We start from the raw sequence: 26390 nt of genomic DNA on the forward strand, positions 1-26390 counted from the left end.
GAGTGACGAACTGGCCAGTGGGGTTGCTGGGGACAAAGGTTACAGTTGGATGAGCAACAAAAGGGCTGAGTGGCTCTCTCTGCCTGCATCCCTCCAGTAAAGTGAAGGAAAGCCTCCAATTGGCAATTCATCAGGCAACATTCCAAGCTATTTAAGTTACAAAAGTGAACAGAATGTGCAAACGTCTTTAGCTTTGTATACCGCATCACATATGGATTTGTAAAAACATCAATCTGAAACCTAAATTTAACGGCAACCATAAAAAAAATCAACTCATTTATCCGGGAAGACCACCCTCACTGTCTATAAGGTTTTCTGCTCGCTCCTGGCCAAAAGGACATTCAAAGTAAGATTACCCCCTCCCCACCAGCCACCATACCTGAACCTCCTTCAGTAATTTGGAAACTTGAATGAAGTTTAGTCGTGTATCGATTGGACAGTAAACGCATTTCATAGCCAGTGGCTGGTATGGTGCCAAAGCATCCAGGTAGGAGAAATCTGGTTCTGAAAGGAAAATCAGATGCATTCGAGTACGATGGCCTTTCATTCAAAAAGGCAGATTTTTCTCACACCTGGCAAGATAAGTCATGTCAGCGATGGAAAATGTAGCTGTTCTATATTTTTGCACATGGGATTATTTACGTGTACCCGAGAGGTCAGACAAGGCCTCAGTTTGACATCCCATTGGAACGATGGAGGATGCAGCAAGTCTCCCAGCTCCCTTTTGGGCTAGGAATGGTTCAGTTACCTGTGAAGATGATGGTGTTGAGGCTGGATTTCCCCCACAGCTCCAGGAAGTGAACAACGTCCCCATATCTCAGGGATGGGTGGCCTGTGAACACCACGCACGGCTGCTTGAAGTCGTTGCTGAATTCCCCATGGATACTGGGATAGTGCTTCAACTTGTTGGTCAAAATCAGCTGGAAAAAAACGTGAGACCGGTAAGAAGAAAGCAAGGAACACGACTAACAAGGCTCTGTGGTTTCAGCACGACAAACACAGTCTCCTCCACTTCCTTGCTTCGATGAGAGAATGGGCACTTGGTTTGCTTCTAAGACAAAGCCTGTTGTTCCCTCTCTGGTGGGAAAGTGCTTGGTTTTGTCTTCCGCTGGGTACTAGCCCGCAACCAAGTGGTTAAAGTTGGGGTGGAAAGCAAGCGAGGGAGGTCACATCCCAGCGTTTTTGGGGGGGCAAAATCATTTAGGTGCGATTCCCGGACAGATTTTGATAGACAAGGGAGTCAAACGCAGAAGGAAAGGTGGAGTTGAGACTTAAGCAGGTCAGCCAGGCTCGAAACGCTGAATGGCCCATTCCCGCTACTAAATCCTATGTTCCCATGTCCACTCGGTCATTATAATAGCTGCCTTAGCCCTGGAGAGAATATTTGAACATTCACCTCACCCCATATTAATTAAACCAGCATAGCTGCTTGCTATGAATACACAATATCACATTCAAAGTGGCATTAACAGGCAGCTGTCATAGGTAAATGCAGTTAGGAAGTGGACTACTTTTCCATTTTGTTGGCCACATGCAGACATACAACACTTCAGAAACATAGATCCTGAAGCTAGCTTGTGCTGTGTAATTTAATGTTTCTCAAAAAGCAGAACGAAACGGCAAGACCCCTCAAAAGTTCTTCCAGCTGTTTCCTTACCTCTGCATGTGGGAATGGCGGCTCCGGCAGGTAGACCTTTGACTGTTTATTGTGGCAAAGCCTTAAGTGGGAGTGGGCAGGGGGAAAAAAAAGTGAAAACGTTAAAAGTTCAGAGTTTGTCATAAGTAGAAAATGTTCCCAAACAATAAACAGGAGAAAAGAAGTCTTGCTGCAGTGGTATAGAGCCTTAAGAGGCCGCAACTTGAGTATCATGTACAGTTTTGGTCTCCTCAATGTAGAATATACTTACACAGAGGGTAATGCAACAAAGGTTCACTCGACCGATCCCTGGGGTGGTGGGATTGTCCTACGAGGAGAGATTGAGGGGTTTGGTCCTGTGTAACCTCGAGTTTAGAAGAATGACAGGTGATCGATCTCCTTGAAGCATACTTAATTCTTACAGGGCTCCAGTGTAGATGCAGGAAAGTCGTTTCCCTTGGGTGGAGCTCCAGAACCAGGGTCACAGCTCAGAATAAGAGGCAGGTAGTCATTTAGGAGTGAAAAGAAGAGGGATTTCTTCACTCAAGAGGGTGGTTAATTCTCTACCCAAGCCATAGAAACATAGAAAATAGGAGCAAGGTGAGACCACTCGGCCCTTCGAACCTGCCCAGCATTCATTATGATCATGATTGACCATCAAGTTCAATATCCTGATCCCGCCTTTCCCCCCCCCCCCCCCCCCCAATCTCTTGATCCCTTTAACCCCAAGATCTATATCTAAATCCTTTTGAAATGACACGTTTTGGCCTCAACTACTTTCTGTGGTAGCGAATTCCATAGATTTACCACTCTCTGGGTGAAGACATTTCTCCTGAATAGATTTATAGATATTAAAGATATCAAGGGAAATGGAGATAGGTATGAATTGAGGTGGGAGGTAAACCATAGTTTTGTTAGCTGAATGGCGGAGCGGGCTCGAGAGGCTAGGGGCTACTCCTGAGCCTATGTTAATAAAATGGCAAGCTGAAACGCGACGCCTTATACACAAATATTGGTACAGTTGTGTTTGTGGGTGCTTTACTGGACAGGTAAGCCAGCAATCTGGGATGATAATTCAGCAAACATTGAGTTCTAATTCCATGTTGACAATCTGAGAATTTGAATTCATTTAAAAACAAAACTAGAAATAAAGGTGACTCTCTTGGCTTGGCAAGCACAGGATGTTAGCTAGGGAGGTAATGTAAGAATTAAAGATAAACACCCTGAACTAAACTAAAACCAGCCACACAGATGCACAACAATTATCGCTCAGGAACTTCAAGAATGTTACTGAGTGCCCAGTGCATTAAATGCTTGACTGCCACACACTTACCACTCTGCAAAGATCTGGGAAAACTCCAGCGAGCTGTTGGCCACAGGAGAGATGAAGTAGAACGGGATACTGGAGAGACCAGCCGAGTCGATGTACTGATACAGACATTCTAGCAAGTCGTAAATTACTCCGGAGGGATAGCACGGGACCAGGACATTTCCACCACTTCGGACCGTTACAGCTAAGGGCGGAAAAAGATCCACATGGAGGCATCACAATGCTTTTTGTCACACAGCAAATTTGGATAATTCCGCTCCCTGTGCATACAGGAATCTTAAAAGTTGGAAAAGTGGATTTAGAAGCTATTTATGTATGTTTTTAATTTATTTAAACATAGGACATTGATTAAACGGTAGCACAGTGGTTAGCACCGTTGCTTCACAGCTCCAGGGTCCCGAGTTCGATTCTCAGCTTGGGTCACTGTCTGTGCGGAGTCTGCACGTTCTCCCTGCGTCTGCGTGGGTTTCCTCTGGGTGCTCAGGTTTCCTCCCACAACTCCCGAAAGACGTGCTGTTAGGTGAATTGGACATTCTGAATTCTCCCTCAGTGTAGCCGAACTGGAATGTGGCGACTAGGGGCTTTTCACAGCAACTTCATTGGTCTTAATGAAAGCCTACTTGTGACAATAAAGATTATTTGATTTGAATTCTATGTGTAATAATGTTTCGAAGGTGTGGTGACTGCTACGCAGGCAGAAAAATTAGAATTTGAATGTTGATCTTGAGGTGGTGAAGTACATATCAAACACAGAGAGGCCTTACAACAAAATGCACTCAGAACAGACAAAATAAAATATTTTCCACCCAGCACGGAGGAAAATGGAGGCCCCCAATCTTACCACACATCCTTCCCAGTGTGTTACCTAGGTTACTGCAGAATTCTCCCAACATGCCATCAGGATTAGCGGTAGGGATTTGTGTCAGCCCAGTCAGGATGAGGACGTCACTATTTTTCAGAGAGGTTTGCTCCATGGGCTGAAGAGAAAAATATTTGTTGATTTTTAAAATCTTTTGTTAAAAACATTTTTTATTTTAAATTTAGAGTACCCAATTCTTTTTTTCCCCCAATTAAGGGGCAATTTAGCGTGGCCAATCTAGCGACCTACCCGGCACATCTTTGGGGTTTGTGGGAGTGAGACCCACGCAGATACGGGGAGAATGTGCAAACTCCACACGGATAGTCACCCGGGGCCGGGATCGAACCCGGGTCCTCGGCGTGGTGAAGCAGCAGTGCTAACCACTGCGTCACCCCATTTATTTTTTAATCAATTCCTTCTTTACTCAGCTGCACTTGTAAGAGTGTTAAAGTTTAAACTTGTAATAATAGAAACAACTGGTTTCTCCTCTTGCTAATCTGCCTCATCATTTCCTCTTGAAGATGCTCCTAAAACGTTTTGACCAAACGTTTGATGGTCTGCTCCAATAGCTTGGTGTCAAAAATGCTTTTATTCTTTTTAAAACATATATATATTTTATTCCAAACACAATCAATGACATCAATTCTGCATCCAATCAAAACGAAGTATACAGTTGTACATATTTCCCCTTTTAGTCACCTCCCTCACCCTCACCCCCTCGACGAACAGCTCCTCAAATATAGCCATGAACGGCCTCCACTGTACCTCAAAGCCCTCTTCCGACCCCCTTCAGACAAATTTGATCTTCGCCAGCCTGAGAAACTCATAAAACCCCCAGCCAAGCCGCAACCCCCGGTGACGTAACCAACCTCTGATTAAAAAGTAACCTTTGCCGGGCAATCAGAGGCGAAGGATCGACATCGGCCCCTTTCCCCTCCAGCAGCTCCGACACCTCCGAAACCCCAAAGATCGCCACAATAGGGTCCGGCTTCACCTCAAGTCTTATTATCCCTAATAGGTTCTCAAACACCCCCTCCCAATAGCTCTCCAATCCCTCGCATCCCCGGACCATGTGGACTTGATTCGCTGGCCTCCATTCACACTTCTCACATTCACCTGCTACCCCCGAAAAATAGACCCATCCGAGCCCGGGTCACGTGGACCCTATGCACCACTTTAAATTCCATCAAACTCATGCTTGCACAGGAGGAGGTCGCGTTCACCCGCCGCATCACCTCACACCAGAGTCCCCATCCTATCTCCTCCCCAGCCCCTCCTCCCACATCAAAATGCTTTTATTCGTGAAGCTCCTTGGGGCATTTGGCGGTGTTACAAGCACTATATAAACGTTGAGCTTTTCAGGGCTCTGCCACTAACGGTGAGGATGAGGAAAGAGGGAATAGTTACCTGTGGATGAGTGGTGAGTAGCGAGGACCCAGACACGTAGGCCACTTTCTCGTAGTGCGACTGGATGATCCAATTAGAACTGCCCAGACAGTAGCCTGAACTAAGTGGAGTGATCTGTACGGCACCAAAGAGCTCCTGGTATTCCACAGAAAAGAACAGAACTCAAATAAAGGCATTTTAAAAAGTAATCTTTAAAACACATTCTAATCCCACTCCTCAATTTCTCTCCCGATCCTGCTCCCCACTTTCTGAGAGTCGTGATTAATTACCCTGTGAGCTAAGACAGGGAATATTGATGGGCTATTCTACCATGGAATCTTCATAGATGTCCTCATCTGAAACCCGCACCCACACATCTTCCAGCTGCATTAATTTGGATAGTGATCAGCAACTAGAATCTGGCTGATCTTCTCCCTCCACAGTATAGGGGTGCAGAGGTCAATTGTAGTTCTCCAAATTCAGGCACCAGCTATTAACCCTCATTGCTTCGTTCTTATTCAGACTATCAATAGAAATATTTTCTTTGCCATACTCGCAATCAAGAGAAAGTTGGTTCAGCTAGCTTCCTGCAGAAATAAACATAAAGGGCTGGTTTAGCACAGGGCTAAATAGCTGGCTTTTAAAGCAGGCCAAGCAGCGCGGGTTCAATTCCCGTGCCAGCCTCCCTGAACAGGTGCCGGAATGTGGCGACTAGGGGCTTTTCACAGTAACTTCATTTGAAGCCTACTTGTGACAATAAGCGATTTTCATTTCATATATATGGAATAAAAATACTGTGGATGTTGGAAATCACACGAACATAGCAATCTTACATTTGTATGCAATTCTGGTCAACTTTCATCATTATTAACTCCAATTTCCACACTTAATATTGTAAACTGGTCACTCTCTCATTACACCTTCTTGAAAGTGGAACTGCTTAAGCACCATGACTGGTGGGATGGTGTAACTGCAGCGTGACATATTTACACATGCAGCATGCATTTTAAATGTTTTTTTAAAATTTCCAATTAAGGGGCAGTTTAGCGTGGTCAATCCACCTACCCTGCACATCTTTGGGTTGTGGGGTGAGACCCACGCGGACAAGGGGAGGATGTGCAAACTCCACACGGACATTGACCGGGGTCGAACCTGGGACCTCTGCGCCGTGAGGCAGCGGTGCTGTGCTGCTAACCACTGTGCCACTGTGCTGCCACCTGCATTATAAATGTTGACATGGAAGTTTATACATTGTGTCTCCTGCCAATGCAAAATGGCACGTGTGCACTGATCCACGCGAACGTCACTGTGCTCAGTTGAAATGCAGTTAATGTCTTGATTACACACAGGTCATTTAGTATTGATTAATTGGGACAGATTCGTAATCTAACTGAATGCATCTAAATGCATCAACGTCAAAGCTTTAAATGTCGTAGGTCCTCACTACCACCCCTGCCCCCTCATCCACTCCAGTTTTGGAAACTTTGTTCCATCTGTGATGAAGCGGAAATGGAGAAAATTCCTATTACTTCTTGTACACCGTGTCTCGATATTTTTTTCTCCGCCAACACAGACCTGCGCTAAAAGAGTAAGCATGGTGGAGAACCGCGCATGTGTAACGTCGGCAGCAAACCTGACTGAATGTGCAGAAATAAGGACAGAATTTCTACGACTTTACAATGGCGACTGGGTTATATCTATACACACTGGTCCTTTTTCAATTGAGGATTATACTTGGGTTTGACTGCAATATCATAGGAGATTGACCAACATAAGATCAAAAAAACTTCCAGAGACACGTACATCTAGTTATTATGGAATGTTTTACTTATGTTAAAGGAACTATACAAATGCAACCTGTTGTCATGATTGAGTCCTGCTGCTCTTTCACCATTTGCAATGTCGACTGCATTGTGATGCAGGCTCTGGCCAGTAAGTGGAGGTGTGGCAGTACGTCTCTCCCAATTCTATCATCATCTTGCATACAAAAATTATCTATTTGTCAACTAACTATCTCAAGAGAGGATGTATCCACCTTCCTGGTAAATCTAGCTACTAACTGGATGGAATGTTTTGGTCAGCAAAGTTTGTCACCCAGGAAATAATACTAAAGGAGAAAAGACACAAAACAAAACATCAAAACTACAAATGCTGGTAACCAAATGTCAAAGCAAAATACTGCGCTGAAGGGTCTTACCCACAATGTTACTTTTTATAAATTTAGAGTACCCAATTCTTTTTTTTCCAATTAAGGGGCAATTTATTGTGGCCAGTCCACCTATCTGCACATCTTTGGGTTGTGGGAGTGAGACCCATGCAAACACGAGGAGAACGTGCAAACTCCACACGGACAGTGACCCGGGGCCAGGATCGAACCTGGGACCGTGGCGCCGTGAGGCAGCAGTGCTAACCACTGCGTCACCGTGCCGCCCTCTTACCCACGATGTTAACCCAGCTTTTGTTTCAGCTGTTGACAACTTTGCTCTGCATTCTCACCATTGTGTTTCCCTCACCCCGGACGTTTAGTCATTACTTTAATGGTGAATCGGTACTTACTATTTTCTGAGAGTATCCTACAAGCTGAACCTTGCTTAGGGCCAAGTTGACTTCCTGCATTGTGTAACACCGTTTCCAGGTCAAAACCTCCACCGCATCCTTCAGAGGTGCAGGTAAGAGCCTGTAGACAGAAGCAGGGGAACACCTTGAGGAATAATAAGATAGAATTCTAGAGAAAGCTCTTTACCCAGGGTATGGTTAAAACCCAAGACTCCCAATCAATCACAAGGAATAGTCGAGTTGAACAGTATAACTCCACTTAAACGGAAAGTGAGATAAATAGAGAGGAAGGAACAGAAGGATATGATGGGGTCCGATAAAGAGGTGTGGAGGAGGTTTTAATACGGAGCACATGCTGAACCAAGATGGTGGGGAGATGGTGGCATCGTGGAAATGTCACTGGAATAGTAATCCAGTCAAACAGGCAAATTCTCTGGGGACACAGGTTCAAATCCCCATCAGGGCAGCTGGCGCAATTTAAATTCAACTGATAAAATTTGGAATTGGGAACTAGTCTCGGTAATGATGATCATGAAACTATCGTTGATTGTTGTAAGGACCTATCTCTTCAGTGGTCCTGGTCTACATGCGACTCCAGACCCGCACCAATGTGGTTGACTCTTAACTGCTGGCAAGAAAAACTAAAGATGGACAACGAATGGTCAGTTTGCCAGTGACACCCATAGCCCAGGGAAGATTAAACAAAAAAATTGAAAGACCATAAGACATAGGAGCGGGAGTAAGGCCATTCGGCCCATCGAGTCCACTCCACCATTCAATCACGGCCGATTTCAACTCCATTTACCCGCTCTCTCTCCATAGCCCTTAATTCCTCGAGAAATCAAGAATTTATCAACTTCTGTCTTAAAGACACTCAACGTCCCGGCCTCCACCGCCCTCTGTGGCAATGAATTCCACAGGCCCACCACTCTCTGGCTGAAGACATTTCTCCTCATCTCTGTTCTAAAGTGACTCCCTTTTATTCTAAAGCTGTGCCCCCAGGTCCTAGTCTCCCCTGCGAATGGAAACAACTTCCAACGTCCACCCTATCTAAGCCATTCATTATCTTGTAAGTTTCTACTAGATCTACCCTCAACCTCCTAAACTCCAATGAATATAATCCCAGGATCCTCAGACGTTCATCGTATGTTAGGCCTACCATTCCTGGGATCATCCGTGTGAATCTCCGCTGGACCCGCTCCAGTGCCAGTATGTCCTTCCTGAGGTGCGGGGCCCAAAATTGCTCACAGTATTCTAAATGGGGCCTAACTAATGCTTTATAAAGCTTCAGAAGTACATCCCTGCTTTTATATTGCAAGCCTCTTGAGATAAATGACAACATTGCATTTGCTTTCTTAATTACGGACTCAACCTGCAAGTTTACCTTTAGAGAATCCAGGACTAGGACTCCCAAGTCCCTTTGCACTTCAGCATTATGAATTTTGTCACCGTTTAGAAAATAGTCCATGCCTCTATTCTTTTTTCCAAAGTGCAAGACCTCGCACTTGCCCACGTTGAATTTCATCAGCCATTTCTTGGACCACTCTCCTAAACGGTCTAAATCTTTCTGCAGCCTCCCCACCTCCTCAATACTGCCTGCCCCTCCACCTATCTTTGTACCATCGGCAAACTTAGCCAGAATTCCCCCAGTCCCGTCATCTAGATCGTTAATATACAAAGAGAACAGCTGTGGCCCCAACACTGAACCCTGTGGGACACCACTCGTCACCGGTTGCCATTCCGAAAAATAACCTTTTATCCCAACTCTCTGCCTTCTGCCTGACAGCCAATCATCAATCCATGTTAGTACCTTGCCTCGAATACCATGGGCCCTTATGTTACTCAGCAGTCTCCCGTGAGGCACCTTATCAAAGGCCTTTTGGAAGTCAAGATAGATAACATCCATTGGCTCTCCTTGGTCTAACCTATTTGTTATCTCTTCAAAGAACTCTAACAGGTTTGTCAGGCACGACCTCCCCTTACTAAATCCATGCTGACTTGTCCTAATCTGACCCTGCACTTCCAAGAATTTAGAAATCTCATCTTTAACAATGGATTCTAGAATCTTGCCAACAACTGAGGTTAGGCTAATTGGCCTATAATTTTCCATCTTTTTCCTTGTTCCCTTCTTGAACAGGGGGGTTACAACAGCGATTTTCCAATCCTCTGGGACTTTCCCTGACTCCAGTGACTTTTGAAAGATCATAACTAACGCCTTCACTATTTCTTCAGCTATCTCCTTTAGAACTCTAGGATGTAGCCCATCTGGGCCCGGAAATTTATCAATTTTTAGACCTCTTAGTTTCTCTAGCACTTTCTCATGGCTACCATATTCAACTCTGCCCCCTGACTCTCCTGAATTGTTGGGATATTACTCATGTCTTCTACTGTGAAGACTGACGCAAAGTACTTATTTAGTTCCTCAGTTATTTCCTCGTCTCCCATCACTAGATTACCAGCGTCATTTTGGAGCGGCCCAATGTCTACTTTTGCCTCCCGTTTGTTTTTAATGTATTTAAAGAAACTTTTACTATCATTCCTAATGTTACTGGCTAGCCTACCTTCATATTTGATCCTCTCTTTCCTTATTTCTCTCTTTGTTACCCTGTTTGTTTTTTGTAGCCTTCCCAATCTTCTGGCTTCCCACTACTCTTTGCCACATTATAGGCTTTCTCTTTTGCTTTGATGCATTCCCTAACTTCCTTTGTCAGCCATGGCTGCCTAATCCCCCCTCTGATAACCTTTCTTTTCTTTGGGATGAACCTCTGTACTGTGTCCTCAATTACTCCCAGAAACTCCTGCCATTGCTGTTCTACTGTCTTTCCCACTAGGCTCTGCTCCCAGTCGATTTTCGTCAGTTCCTCCCTCATAAGAACTAGGAGCAGGAGTAGGCCATCTAGCCCCTCGAGCCTGCTCCACCATTCAATGAGATCATGGCTGATCTTTTGTGGACTCAGCTCCACTTTCCGGCCCGAACACCATAACCCTTAATCCCTTTATTCTTCAAAAAACTATCTATCTTTATCTTAAAAACATTTAATGAATGAGCCTCTACTGCTTCACTGGGCAAGGAATTCCATAGATTCACAACCCTTTGGGTGAAGAAGTTCCTCTTAAACTCAGTCCTAAATCTACTTCCCCTTATTTTGAGGCTATGCCCCCTAGTTCTGCTTTCACCCGCCAGTGGAAACAACCTGCCCGCATCTATCCTATCTATTCCCTTCATAATCTTACATGTTTCTATAAGATCCCCCCTCATCCTTCTAAATTCCAACGAGTACAGTCCCAGTCTACTCAACCTCTCCTTGTAATCCAACCCCTTCAGCTCTGGGATTAACCTAGTGAATCTCCTCTGCACACCCTCCAGTGCCAGTACGTCCTTTCTCAAGTAAGGAGACCAAAACTGAACACAATACTCCAGGTGTGGCCTCACTAACACCTTATACAATTGCAGCAGAACCTCCCTAGTCTTAAACTCCACCCCTCTAGCAATGAAGGTCAAAATTCCATTTGCCTTCTTAATCACCTGTTGCACCTGAAAACCAACTTTTTGCGACTCATGCACTAGCACACCCAGGTCTCTCTGCACAGCAGCATGTTTTAATATTTTATCATTTAAATAATAATCCCTTTTGCTGTTATTCCTACCAAAATGGATAACCTCACATTTGTCAACATTGTATTCCATCTGCCAGACCCTAGCCCATTCACTTAGCCTATCCAAGTCCCTCTGCAGACTTCCAGTATCCTCTGCACTTTTTGCTTTACCACTTATCTTAGTGTCGTCTGCAAACTTGGACACATTGCCCTTGGTCCCCAACTCCAAATCATCTATGTAAATTGTGAACAGTTGTGGGCCCAACACTGATCCCTGAGGGACACCACTAGCTACTGATTGCCAACCAGAGAAACACCCATTTATCCCCACTCTTTGCTTTCTATTAATTAACCAATCCTCTATCCATGCTACTACTTTCCCCTTAATACCATGCATCTTTATCTTATGCAGCAACCTTTTGTGTGGCACCTTGTCAAAGGCTTTCTGGAAATCTAGATATACCACATCCATTGACTCCCCAATGTCTACCGCACTGTTAACGTCCTCAAAAAATTCCACTAAATTAGTTAGGCACGACCTGCCCTTTATGAACCCATGCTGCGTCTGTCCAATGGGACAATTTCCATCCAGATGCCTCGCTATTTCTTCCTTGATGATAGATTCCAGCATCTTCCCTACTACCGAAGTTAAGCTCACTGGCCTATAATTACCCGCTTTCTGCCTACCTCCTTTTTTAAACAGTGGTGTCACGTTTGCTAATTTCCAATCCGCCTCATGCCCCTGTAGTTACCTTTATTTAACTGTAACACCTTTACATCTGATTCTACCTTCTTTCTTTCAAATTGGAGATTGAATTCTACCATATTATGATCACTGCCTCCTAAGTGTTCCCTTACTTTAAGATCTTTAATCAAGTCTGGCTCATTACATAACACTAAGTCCAGAATGGCCTGTTCCCTCGTGGGCTCCATCACAAGCTGTTCCAAAAAGCCCTCCTGTAAACATTCAATGAATTCCTTTTCTTTGGGTCCACTGGCAGCATTATTTACCCAGTCCACCTGCATATTGAAGTCCCCCATGATCACTGTGACCTTGCCTTTCTGACATGCCCTTTCTATTTTGTGGTGCATTTTGTGCCCCTGGTCCTGACCACTGTTAGGAGGCCTGTACATAACTCCCATTATGGTTTTTTTGCCTTTGTGGTTCCTCAACTCTACCCACACAGACTCCACATCATCTGACCCTATGTCGTTTAGTGCTATTGATTTAATTTCATTCCTAATTAACAAGGCAACCCCGCCCCCTCTGCCCACCTCTCTGTCTTTTCGATAGGTTGTGAATCCCTGGATGTTTAAATGCCAGTCCTGAACCCCCTGCAACCACGTCTCTGTGATGCCTACCACATCATACCTGATAGTCACAATCTGGGCCACAAGCTCATCTACCTTGTTCCGTACACTGCGCGCATTTAAATATAGCACCTTTAATTCTCTATTGACCGTCCCTTTTTGTTTTCTTAGTGTGCTGGACCTTGGTTTACTGAGCCTTTCCATACACTGTGTCATATTTTGTGAGATGGGGACTATCGTAACCTCTCCTGAGTTTGGTCTTTTCGTGCTTTTTTGTATTCCTAAGCAGCTACGCTTCCCACCGATTACTTCTCCTCTTGGTTCCCTGACTTTCCCTTCCCCCCCAATCTCTAGTTTAAAGTCCTATTGACCACCCTATTTACTCTTTTCACCAGAACACTGGTCCCAGCTCGGTTCAGGTGGAGACCATCCCAACGGTATAGGTCCCCCCTGTCCCAAAACTGATGCCAGTGTCCCATGAAAAGGAACCCCTCTTTCCCACACCACTCTTTCAGCCACGTGTTAACTTCCCTTATTCTTACCTCCCTATGCCAATTTGCACGTGGCTCGGGCAGCAATCCGGAGATTATGACCCTTGAGGACCTGTTTTTTTTAATTTGAATCCTAGCTCTTTATAATCTCTAAACAGGTCCTCTTTCCTAGACTTGCCTATGTTGTTGGTACCGACATGGACCACAACAACTGGATCCTCCCCCTCCCGCTCCAGTGTCCTTTCAAGCCGGTCAGAGATGTCCCGCACCCTAGCACCGGGCAGGCAACATATCATGCGGGACTCTTTATCCCGCTCACAAAGGATACTATCTATCCCCCTGATAATAGAATCCCCTACAACTACAACTTGCCTATTTACTCCCTCCCCTTGAATGGCCTGCTGAACCATGGTGCCTTGGTCAGCTGACTCATCCTTCCTGCAGCCCTGTTCGCCATCCACACAGGGAGCAAGTGCCTCATACCTGTTGGACAGGGTCAAGGGCTGAGGCTCCTGAGTTCCTGACTGCTGGTTCCCTTTACCTGCCTGACTTGCAGTCACACCCTGCTGTCCATGGCCACTGGCAGGATTTAAACTACTTACTCTGACAGGTGTGACTGCCTCCTGAAACACAGTGTCCAGGTAAGTCTCCCCCTCCCGGATGTGCCTCAGTGTTTGAAGCTCAGACTCCAGCTCATCAACTCTGAGCCGGAGCTCTTCGAGCAGCCAACACTTACTGCAGATGTGGTCGCTGCAGCTCGCAATGGGATCTGCCAGCTCCCACATCAAGCAGCTCAAGCACATCACCTGACCAGCCATCTCTAATTAATTAATTAGTTTAATTTAAGTTTACGAGTTTAGCTGTGTTTTTTTTAAAGCTGGCTTGTTGTGACGTTGAGAGACAAACGTTTCAATCTGGTCAGTCCTACTTTATCGCAGGCAGTTTGTGTCTGAGAATTGGGAACTGTAACACGAAAACATTTTTATTGTATTCAAGACTGATATTTTACGGGGATCTGGACCCACGCAGAATAGAGTCCCAAGGTCTTGAGCCGGTGCTTGTACAGCGAAGGGCATATGGTGCTGAGGAAGGAAGTAATGTGAACCCATTTGGTTCATTAGTGCCCTTTAGGGAAGGAAATCTGCCATCCTTACCTGGTCTGGCCTCCATGTGACTCCAGACCCACAGCAATGTGGTTGACTCTTAAACTGCCTGGTAAGCCATTCGGTTCCAGGGCAATTAGGACTGGGTAAAAATGCAGGCCTTGCCAGCGACACCCACATCACGAAAGAATTTGTTTTAAAACATGCTGTGCAGAGAAAAGCTATTTCCATACAAAGGATTAACGTGGGCGATCTTACGCCACCCAGAAGTTTCAGAGAAACAACGGCAGTACATCAGGGACATGTTACTGCCTCAACCTCTCTGTGGACAATGGCACGCGGAGGCAGTGAGACACACAGATGGTGAAAGGGGTAAGAATGAAAGCCTCAGGAGAAGAAAGGAAAGAAAATATATGGAGCTTGAATGAGTTTTCAATTTCCTCATGTACAAATGGCCGTGTTCAACTGGACGCAGCTTTTATGGCTGACTTTAGAAACCTCAATACCTCTCTTTTAAAAAAAAATGTTTTTATTAAGGTCTATATAATAATAATAATAATAAAAACCGCTGATTGTCACAAGTAGGCTTCAATGAAGTTACTGTGAAAAGCCTCTAATGCGCCCCACCCACTGTGCCTCCTTGTTCAAGCCCAGAGTCCTCTCCTCCTTTCTTAACTATCCTTGAAGAAGTCATTAAACGGTTTCCATCTCTGGGCAAACCCCTCCGCAGTCCCTCTCAAGGCGAACTTGATTTTTTCCAACTTAAGGAACTCCCTGGGGGCCGCAGGTCAGGAAAGGAGGGCACCTGTTTCCTCACATAATCCCCCACCTCCAAGTATCGGAACCCATTCTCACTGGACAGCTCATACTCCTCTACCAACCTCTCCAAGCTCCACAAATAGGTTTCCAAACCGCTAATGGCCGCCGTTGCCACCCCCCCGAACCTGCGTCCAGCCCCCCCCCCGGAGCAACCCCTGTGATTCCCGCAAATCAGTGCCCAAACTGAGGCACCCTCCAGCCTCAGGTGCTGCCGCCATTGTCCCCACACCCTTAGGGCTTGTGGAGTACCTGGCCGGCGAGAACGGCAGAGGCGCCGTCAACTGGGCCACAAAGCTATCGTCCTTACAAGAGGCTGCCTCCATCCGCTCCCACACCGACCCCTCCCCCACTACCCATTTCCTGACCATGGCTTTTTTGCTGCCCAGTAGTAGTTCATCTAATTTGGCAAGGCCCAGCTCCAGCAGCACCTTCTTCACACATGGAGCTTTCGCTACCTACACAAACCCCAACATCAATGCATTAATCTTCCTAAAGGCGGCCTTTGGAATAAAAATTGGAAAGTTCTGGAACACGAATAAAAACCTCAGGAGTATCGTCATCTTCACCGACTGCACCCACCCCGCCAACGACAGCGGGAGCACGTCCCACCTCTTAAAACCTCCTTCATCTGCTCCATCAGCCATGCCAAATTCTATTTATGTAGCTGCTCCCATCCCAGTGACACCTGGATGCCCAGATACCTGAAACTCACCCCCACCACCTTAAACGGCAGCTCGCCCAACCTCCTTTCCTGCCCCTCGCCTGGATCAGAAAACCTCACTCGGGCAGCATGGTGGCGCAGTGGTTAGCACTGCTGCCTCACGGCGCCAAGGTCCCAGGTTCAATCCCGGCTCTGGGTCACTGTCCGTGTGGAGTTTGCACATTCACCCCGTGTCTGCGTGGGTTTCGCCCCCACAACCCAAAGATGTGCAGCGTAGGTGGATTGGTCACGCTAAATTGCCCTTAATTGGAAAAATAAATAATTGGGTACTCTAAATTTATAAAAAATAAAGGTAATTTGGACATTCTGAATGCTTCCGCTGTGTACCCGAACAGGCGCCGGAATGTGGCGACTAGGGGCTTTTCACAGTAACTTCATTGCAGTGTTAATGTAAGCCTACTTGTGACAATAAAGATTATTATCCCCCAATACCTTCCAATGGGTCTGATATGTAAAGCAACAGATCGTCTGCATATAGCGAGACCCTGTGCTCCACAACCACCCCCCTCCGCCACTACCCCCGACACTAAGCGCCTTTGCCAGTGGCTCTATTGCCAGGGCAAAGAGCAACAGGGAGAATGGGCATCCCTGCCTCTCCTACTGGACCAGTGAGTGAGAAAAGCATTGAAATGCGGCTCCTAACACATAGAATTTGGACACCCTGGTTGTAGATGGTACACATTGCAGCCACGGTATTTACATGGCTGCTCCAGTTAATCTCCACATGTTGTAATAGACTGTTGCTCAGAACATTTGGGGTTATTCCATGTAACTTTCCACAATCATTTCCTCACCATAATATCAGAGTTGTGTTTTTTGTAACCTGTGCTCCTGGTTACTAAGTGGACAAGGAACACTTGCTATAACTTACAAACGTAAAACAATTAAATAAAAAGGAGAATAAATTGATAAACATCTGCAGGTTGATAAACAGTAAAAGCTGTTAACATTCATAATACTGGGCTTATGGCTGCAGAAAATCTCATCAAGAAACAAAAGTGACAAACGATAGAACAGTGGACAGAAACTCTTAGCCAGAAATAGTTGTGTTCGCCATTGTACCTGAGCATTTCTCGGTTCTTCCAGTAGGTGGCAGACTGTGGCTTGGGTACACGCTCCATAAAGTTCACCAGCTCTTCCATGAGAAGCCTGTTGAAAACAGAAGAAATATCTAACACTTGAAACATCAGTGACTTAAACAGAATGGAAATGTGCTAAACTGAGTCAGGCACAACACACCATTATATTCATATCGGGGGCAATGAATAAAAAATAATAATCAAAGGGGTATTTATTTTAAAAATCAACTTTTATCGGGGCCCAGGGCCAAAATGAAGTCAGTTTTACAATCAATCATTCCAACTAAAATATAAAAATACAAAACATAATAAAAACAGAATAGAATGGTGTATTAATCATGAGATACGTCATCAGAGGTCAAGGTTTAGCAGTCATTAGAGGTTTTCATTGTGGAGATGAGCTGTGTCTTCAGGGGATGTCCCGGAGGACTGGAGAATAGCCAATGTTGTTCCTCTGTTTAAGAAGGGTAGCAAGGATAATCCAGGGAACTACAGGCTGGTGAGCCTTACTTCAGTGGTAGGGAAATTACTGGAGAAAATTCTTCGAGACAGGATCTACTCCCATTTGGAAGCAAATGGACGTATTAGTGAGAGGCAGCATGGTTTTGTGAAGGGGAGGTCGTGTCTCACTAACTTGATAGAGTTTTTCGAGGAGGTCACTAAGATGATTGATGCAGGTAGGGCAGTGGATGTTGTCTATATGGACTTCAGTAAGGCCTTTGACAAGGTCCCCCATGGTAGACTAGTACAAAAGGTGAAGTCACACGGGATCAGGGGTGAGCTGGCAAGGTGGATACAGAACTGACTAGGTCATAGAAGGCAGAGAGTAGCAATGGAAGGATGCTTTTCTAATTGGAGGGCTGTGACCAGTGGTGTTCCACAGGGATCAGTGCTGGGACCTTTGCTCTTTGTAGTATATATAAATGATTTGGAGGAAAATGTAACTGGTCTGATTAGTAAGTTTGCAGACGACACAAAGGTTGGTGGAATTGCGGATAGCGATGAGGACTGTCGGAGGATACAGCAGGATTTAGATTGTTTGGAGACTTGGGCGGAGAGATGGCAGATGGAGTTTAATCCGGACAAATGTGAGGTAATGCATTTTGGAAGGTCTAATGCAGGTAGGGAATATACAGTGAATGGTAGAACCCTCAAGAGTATTGAAAGTCAAAGAGATCTAGGAGTACAGGTCCACAGGTCATTGAAAGGGGCAACACAGGTGGAGAAGGTAGTCAAGAAGGCATACGGCATGCTTGCCTTCATTGGCCGGGGCATTGAGTATAAGAATTGGCAAGTCATGTTGCAGCTGTATAGAACCTTAGTTCGGCCACACTTGGAGTATAGTGTTCAATTCTGGTCGCCACACTACCAGAAGGATGTGGAGGCTTTAGAGAGCGTGCAGAAGAGATTTACCAGAATGTTGCCTGGTATGGAGGGCATTAGCTATGAGGAACGGTTGAATAAACTCGGTTTGTTCTCACTGGAACGAAGGAGGTTGAGGGGAGACCTGATAGAGGTATACAAAATTATGAGGGGCATAAGACAGAGTGGATAGTCAGAGGCTTTTACCCAGGGTAGAGGGGTCAATTACTAGGGGGCATAGGTTTAAGGTGAGAGGGGCAAGGTTTAGAGTAGATGTACGAGGCAAGTTTTTTACGCAGAGGGTAGTGGGTGCCTGGAACTCGCTACCGGAGGAGGTGGTGGAAGCAGGGACGATAGTGACATTTAAGGGGCATCTTGACAAATACATGAATAGGATGGGAATAGAGGGACACAGACCCAGGAAGTGTAGAAGATTGTAGTTTAGTCGGGCAGCATGGTCGGCACGGGCTTGGAGGGCCGAAGGGCCTGTTCCTGTGCTGTACATTTCTTTGTTCTTTGTTGTGACATTGGACTAAATCTTTGGCTCTGAAGAAGTCATATTGGACTCGAAACATTAACTCTCCATAGATGCTGCTAGACCTGCTGAAGCATGGGAGGCAGTGGTGTAGCAGTATTGTTGCTGCACCAGTTATAGGTGCAGACGTAGGGCAATGCTCTGAGAGACCGGCGCTTCCTTGATAGCCTTCACATTGTCCTCTACTAGATGGAGAGCCCTTTTTACCTACCCAATACCCCAAGTCGGTCACTTTGTTTGTTTGAAGAATCCATTTTTCCCTCTTCAGGTGTACCCCAGCTCTCAAAACTCTCTGCAAGACCTCTTCTAGGTTCGCTGGGTGCACTTGGTCTGAAGCCCCTGTGACCAGGGCATCAACCAGGTACGCCACCACTTTGGGTGACCATTGGAGTATGTTTTCCACGATCCATTGGAATATGGCGCATGCTGACGAGACCCCGAAGGGTGAGCGAGTCGACGCATACAGGCCCTCGTGTGTGTTGATCGTAACATACTTCGAGAAGGTTTGTCTAATTCACGTTGAAAGATAGACGTGGCTCATGTCCAATTTAAGTGAACGTTTGGCCACCTGCTAACTTTGTGTTCCGGTTTCGACCCGAGGCACGGGTCCTGTCGAGCTTGGAAACCCGATCGATCGTTAGCTTATAATCTCCATGGAGACGGACCGTCTTTGAGCCTGCTCTGGCATTCATTATGATCATGGCTGATCCTGCCTTCCCCCCCATATCCCTTGATCCCTTTAGCCCCAAGAGCTATATCCAATTCCTTCTTGAAATCACACAACATTTTGGTCTCAAATACTTTCTGTGGTAGCGAATTCCACAGGTTCACCACTCTCTGGGGGAAGAAATTTCTCCTCACCTCGGTCCTACAAGATTTACCCCTTATCCTCAAACCATGACGCCCTAGTTCTGGATTCCCCCACCATCTGGAACATTCTGTCTGAATCTACCCTGTCTAATCCTGTTAAAATTTTGTAAGTTTCTATGAGATCCCCTCCCACTCTCCTAATCGATTTAAGTCTGTCGTCATATGATAGTCCCATCTTCCCAGGAATCAGCCCGGTAAACCTTTGCTGCACTCCCTCCATAGCAAGAACATCCTTCATCAGATAAGGATACCAAAACTGCACACAATACTCCAGGTGTAGCCTCACCAACGTCCTATACAATTACAGTAAAACATCTCTATTCCTATAATCAAATCCTCTCGCTATGAAAGCCAACTGTTATGGGTCCGGGTTTACAGAACCTCAAAGGGTTTCATGGAGTTAAACCGACCCACAACTTTTAATAGATTGTGGTGTGGGAAGCACACGGCCTGCTCTCCAGGTGTGATACAGCAGAATGGACAAATGGTTTTAAAAACAAAACAATGTTTATTCTATGAACTCAAGTTAACCTTTTAAAAACAAACATTGAATATCTTAACACCCATTACTTCAAAGATAACCCCAAAAGACTACAACACTAAATAATCCTTCAAACTGTTCCTTTAACCATCCAAAAGACTTCAAACCTTCAAATATAAGAACACATTAGGTTACATTCAATATATTTATAGTCTTTGGATTGCAGACATCAACAGACCAGCTCTATGTTTCTTCCTGTAGCTCTCAGCAAAACATACAGACACTCCCAGCTGCCTTCTCAAACTGAAACTCAAAGAAGCAGAAGTGAGCTCAGCTCCCCCCACCCTCTGCCATCGCTTCAGTAATATGATCAGCTCCATTTTTTAAAGGTACATTGCTTAAACATCCATTTCTTAAAGGTACTCTCACATGACACCTCCCCCCAAGAAAAAAAAATAAACCATCAACTTCAAGATGGTTTCATTTTTCACCTTTGCACCATCAATTAAGAAATGAAAAAAAATAAAAAATTGCTTATTGTCACAAGTAGGCTTCAAATGAAGTTACTGTGAAAAGCCACCGGTGCCTGTTTGGGGAGGCTGGTACGGGAATCGAACCGTGCTGCTAGCCTGCCTTCGTCTGCTTTAAAAGCCAGCGATTTAGCCCAGTGTGCTAAAGCAGTAAAAACACTTTACCGGTTCAAAAATAAAACAACACACGCAAACAGGTACAATAATATAGTCCATTTTTTTCTTCTTTCTTCTTCCTCCAACCGAAATCCTTCTCAATTGACAGTCTCTTTGAACAAGAAAGTCTCTGCACAATCTATCCATTCCTCTACGCCTCGGCATTTCTCTTTAAAGTTAGATACTTCAGTTCAATCTGATCACAGATTCCCTTGCAATTCTCCAATACAGGAGCATCGGTTACCACAGCTTTCAGGCAGTCAAATGCCTGCTGAAAGTCTGCTGTCCATTGAAATTTTTGACGTTTCATCAGCAAGTCCATCAGTGGAGCAACCACGCTACAAATCCTTTGCACAAAGGTTCGGTCAAATCCACTCATGCTAAGAAATCGCATGATTTCCCTTCGTCTTGAGGGTATCGGAAACTCCTCAAGGAAAGTGATTTGGGCTTTTCCAAATTCACTTCTGGCTAGGTTTATCACCAAACCCGCCACCTGAAGTCAATCGAATAACTCCATCAGACGATGTAAATGTTCTTTCCATGTCTAGCTGAAAACTACCAGATCGTCGATGTATACCACACAATTGGGGAATCCTGAAACGATTGTATTAGTTAACCGTTGAAATGTGGCTGGGGCGTTTTTCATGCCAAATGGCATAACTTTGAATTGGTATATACCATCTGGAGTCACAAAAGCTGAAATCTCCTTCGCCCTTTCGGATAAAGGTACCTGCCAGTAACCTTTAAATAAATACAATTTAGAAATAAAAGCGGATTGTTCCACTTTCTCAATGCAATCCTCCAAACGTGGGATAGGATAAGAGTCCGTTCCTGTAACTGCATTAACCTTTCTATAATCCACACACAACAGTTGGGTACCGTCTGGTTTAGGTACCATCACTATGGGTGAGCTCCATTGGCTGCAACCCACTTCAATTATGCCATTTTTAATCATACTCTCAATCTCTTTGTTAACTTGTGCCAATTTTAAAGGATTAAGTCTATATGGATATTGTTTGATAGGAACAGCATTTCCCACATCTACATCATGTATAGCCATGTATAGCCATTTTAGTACTTCCCAATTTATCTCTACAAACTTGCCCATGTGATATCAATAACTCTTTCAGGTCAGTTTGTTTTTCCTCTGGAAGGTAACTTAACAATTCATCCCAATTTTTAAGAACATCCTCATTTTCCAATTTAATTTGAGGTATGTCAAATTCACAGTCATCTGGATTTGATTCGTCACTTTGAGTCAGAATCATTAAAACCACCTTTTTCTCTCCTTCCCTTTCAAAGTACCGTTTAAGCATATTCACATGACACACTCAGTGAGTCTTCCTTCTATCTGGTGTTTTTACCACATAATTCACCTCACTTAATTTCCTTTCAATCTGATACGGTCCACAAAACCTAGCTTTTAAAGGCTCACCTACCACTGGTAACAACACTAAATCTTTATCTCCATTGGCAAAACTACGAACTTTGGATTTCTTGTCCGCAACCCGTTTCATCACATTTTGTGCAACTTTCAAATGTCGTCTAGCCAATTCACCTGCTCTATTTAATCGTTCCCTAAAATTTGACACGTAATCCAATAGTGTAATTTCTGATTTCTCACCCACCAATTTTTCTTTAATCAATTTAAGTGGTCCTCTTACCTCATAACCAAAAATTAGTTCAAAAGGACTAAATTTGGTTGACTCATTAGGTGCATCCCTAATTGCAAACAGTACGAATGGAATTCATTTATCCCAATCCTCTGGATAATCTTGACAATAAGCCCTCAACATTGTCTTTAATGTCTGATGCCACCTTTCTAACGCTCCCTGTGATTCGGGATGGCACGCAGTTGATTTAAATTGTTTTATTCCTAAACTATCCATAACTTCTTTGAATAACTTTTGTGGTAAAATTTGATCCTTGATCCGATTGTATTTCTGTGGGTAGTCCATATCTAGTAAAGAATTTAAGTAACTCCTCCACAATCATTTTAGCTGTAATATTACGTACTGGAATGGCCTCTGGAAACCTAGTAGACACATCCATTATAGTCAAAAGATATTGATTCCCACTTTTTGTTTTAGGAAGCGGTCCTACACAATCAATTAGGACCCTTGTAAAAGGTTCCTCAAATGCTGGAATGGGTATTAAGGGAGCTGGTTTTATCACTGCTTGAGGTTTTCCTATCACTTGACATGTGTGACATGATTGACAAAATTTACCTACATCTTTATATAGTCCAGGCCAATAAAAATGTTTCTGGATTTTAGCTTGCGTTTTCCTTATCCACAAATGACCTTCCACTGGTACCTCATGTGCCACTCGCAACACCTCCTTTCTATACCCTACCTGCAATTCTACTTGATGAACTTCTGCCCACTTTTCATCCGCCTGCATATGTACAGGTCTCCATTTTCTCATCAAGACATCACTTTTACGGTAATAACACTCTGGTATACTCTCAGATTCCTCTTCTGTATATGCTTTCTGATATATCCGTTTTATTTCTACATCTTTCTGTTGTAAGTCTGCCAATTTTCCTGAACTAAAAATATCCGCTTCATCCTCCACCTGTTCTTGTTCTTTTTCAACCATCTGATCAAAAATAGTTTCTGATAATTACACTTCAACTTCATCTTCACTCTTTGATTTATCCTCTTGTCTTAACCTGTGACTTTGCGACCTTGTTACTACACAATCCGGAAAAATCCTAGGATATTCGTCCTTCAACCCTTCAGTTGTCTGATTTTCCACTGGCTTATCAACCACAGTAGGCATCACTCCCACTTGCGATCCAGCTATATCATTACCCAAGATAAGCTGCATTCCTGGACAAGATAGTTTCTCTATTACTCCTACTACCATTTCACCACTCTTCACTGGACTTTCCAACCTTACCTTATATAATGGAACGCTACTCCTCTCACCCGGAATTCCACATATTACCACCTTTTCTGGCAACATTCTTCCCAAACTACATAATTCCTCATCTCTTACCATTAAAGATTGACTAGCTCCTGTATCTCTTAAAATTGTGACTTCTTTACCTGCTCCTCCTGATACACATGAGTAAACTTTACCCACACAAGTAAATTCTTTAAAGACATCTGGCACCTTCTTATCAATTACTTCTTGAACAGGTTGTACAATCGTTTGCACCTCCTTCGCTTCCCTTGGGCTTTCCTTTACTACTCTAACAAAACCCACTGTCTTATCCTGTTTTACCACATCAGCCTTCCCAGTGCTTTTCTTCAACCACCAACACTGTGACTTTACATGGCCTAGTTTATTACAGTGAAAACATTTGAAACTTTTCATTTCTCTTCCACCCTCCTGGATTTCTTTTTTAATCTGAGGTACACTCTCTTTATTGTCTCCCATCAGATCACCTTTACCGTTACCACTTGAGTATTTCTCATGTCCCCAGTTTCTATCCCTCACCGGCTGAAACTGATGTCAGAAACCAAGCCTTGATTTATGAACTAATTCATAATCATCTGCCATTTCCGCTGCTAATCTCGCAGTTTTAACCCTCTGTTCTTCCACATGAGTTCTCACTACATCAGGAATTGAATTTTTAAACTCCTCCAAAAGTATAATTTCTCTGAGAGCTTTATACGTTTGGTCTATTTCCAAAGCCCTTATCCACCTATCAAAATTACTCTGTTTGAACCTTTCAAACTCCATGTATGTTTGACCAAATTCTTTCCTTAAATTTCTAAACCTTTGTCTGTAAGCTTCAGGCACTAGCTCATATGCACCTAAGATGGATTTTTTCACCTCCTCATACGTTCCAGATACCTCCTCCGGTAGTGATGCAAACACTACACTAGCTCTACCTACCAGCTGTGTTTGAATCAGTAATACCCACATGTCCTGTGGCCATTTCATTTGTTGAGCTACCTTCTCAAATGAAATGAAAAAGGCTTCTACCTCCTTCTCATCAAACCTCGGCAATGCTTGGACATATTTAAATAGATCCCCACCACGTCAGACTATGACGCTCTGTCTCACTATCCTCATCAATCTCATCCAACTGTACGTTTCCCTTTGCGTCTTCCAATTTTAACTGATTTTCATGTTTCATAGCTATTTTATGAAGTTCAAACTCTCTCTCTTTTTCCCTTTCCTCTCTAAGTCTTTCTTTTTCTTTGTTTCTTTCTTCTCTCTCCTTTTCTTTTTCTCTCATTGCATAGTCAAGCTGCTTTAATTCTTTTTCATGTTCAAATTGCTTAAGCTGCAACTGGAGCTTTGCCATTTGAAAATGAAATGAAAATGAAAATCGCTTATCACAAGTAGGCTTCAATGAAGTTACTGTGAAAAGCCCCTAGTCGCCACATTCCGGCGCCTGTTCGGGGAGGCTGGTACGGGAATTGAACCATGCTGCTGGCCTGCCTTTGTCTGCTTTCAAAGCCAGTGATTTAGCCCTGTGCTAAACAGCCCCTTATAATGAGTCAGAATGTATCTCAGGCAAATTTAAATGCTCAGCTACCGCTGTAAGTACCTCATCTTTTTGCATTTTGCCAGGCAACGTTAACTGCAATGCTTTTGCCAAATCTAACAGTCTGCTTTTAGTCTCTGTCCGTAAGGTATTGCGTGTTACTGTGTCCAACCCCCAAAACTTCTGAGCCTCTGAAAAAGCCATTGTCCACAACACACCCCCCACTTAAATTAAAATACCACCCCTGAAAAGCAACCACAATATGCTCAACCCTCACTATCTTTAAGTTCATTAAGCCAATCCAATCGATAGACTTTTATCCCCCTCGAGCCCCCAATTGGGTCCGGGTTTACAGAACCCAAAAGTGTTTCATGGAGTTCAACCGACCCACAACTTTTAATAGATTGTGGGGTGGGGAGCACACGGCGTACTCCCCAGGTGTGATACAGCAGAAATGGACAAATGTTTTTTAAAATAAATTTAGAGTAGCCAATTAATTTTTTCCAATTAAGGGGAAATTTAGCATGGCCAATACACCTATCCTGCACATCTTTGGGTTGTGCGGGCGAAACCCACGCAAACACAGGGAGAATGTGCAAACTCCACACGGACAGTGAGCCAGAGCCGGGATCGAACCTGGGACCTCGGCGCCGTATGGCTGCAGGGCTAACACACTGCGCCACAATGCTGCCCTACAAATATTTTTTAAAACAAAACAATGTTTATTCTATGAACTTAAGTTAACCTTTTAAGAACAAACATTGAATATCTTAACACCCATTACTTCAAAGATAACCTCAAAAGACTACAACACTAAATAATCCTTCAAACTGTTCCTTTAACCATCCAAAAGACTTCAAACCTTCAAAAATAAGAACACATTAGGTTACATTCAATATATTTATAGTCTTTGGATTGCAGACATCAACAGACCAGCTCTGTGTTTCTTCCTGCAGCTCTCAGCAAAACATACAGACACTCCCAGCTGCCTTCTCAAACTGAAACTCAAAAAAGCAGAAGTGAGCTCCCCCCACCCTCTGACATCACTTCAGTAATATGATCAGCTCCATTTCTTAAAGGTACTCTCACATGACACAACATACCAATTGCCTTCTTTATTG

The 26390-nt window shown here is 44.2% G+C and overlaps 1 protein-coding gene across 1 annotated transcript in view; it reads right to left on the minus strand.

The window, feature by feature from the left end:
* The window catches only part of ints9 (integrator complex subunit 9), a 58431-nt gene that overhangs the window by 7802 nt on the left and 24239 nt on the right, over window positions 1-26390 (minus strand). The window contains exons 6-13 of the mRNA XM_072513265.1: window positions 16872-16958; window positions 7768-7888; window positions 5233-5367; window positions 3832-3943; window positions 2970-3150; window positions 1658-1718; window positions 749-920; window positions 380-504 (exon numbers count right to left, since the gene is read on the minus strand). Coding sequence (XP_072369366.1) covers window positions 380-504; window positions 749-920; window positions 1658-1718; window positions 2970-3150; window positions 3832-3943; window positions 5233-5367; window positions 7768-7888; window positions 16872-16958 — 994 coding nt within the window. The remainder of the gene's footprint in view (window positions 1-379; window positions 505-748; window positions 921-1657; window positions 1719-2969; window positions 3151-3831; window positions 3944-5232; window positions 5368-7767; window positions 7889-16871; window positions 16959-26390) is intronic.

This window comes from Scyliorhinus torazame, chromosome 1 (assembly GCF_047496885.1).
Source record: "Scyliorhinus torazame isolate Kashiwa2021f chromosome 1, sScyTor2.1, whole genome shotgun sequence".
In the NCBI taxonomy this organism is placed as follows: domain Eukaryota; kingdom Metazoa; phylum Chordata; class Chondrichthyes; order Carcharhiniformes; family Scyliorhinidae; genus Scyliorhinus; species Scyliorhinus torazame.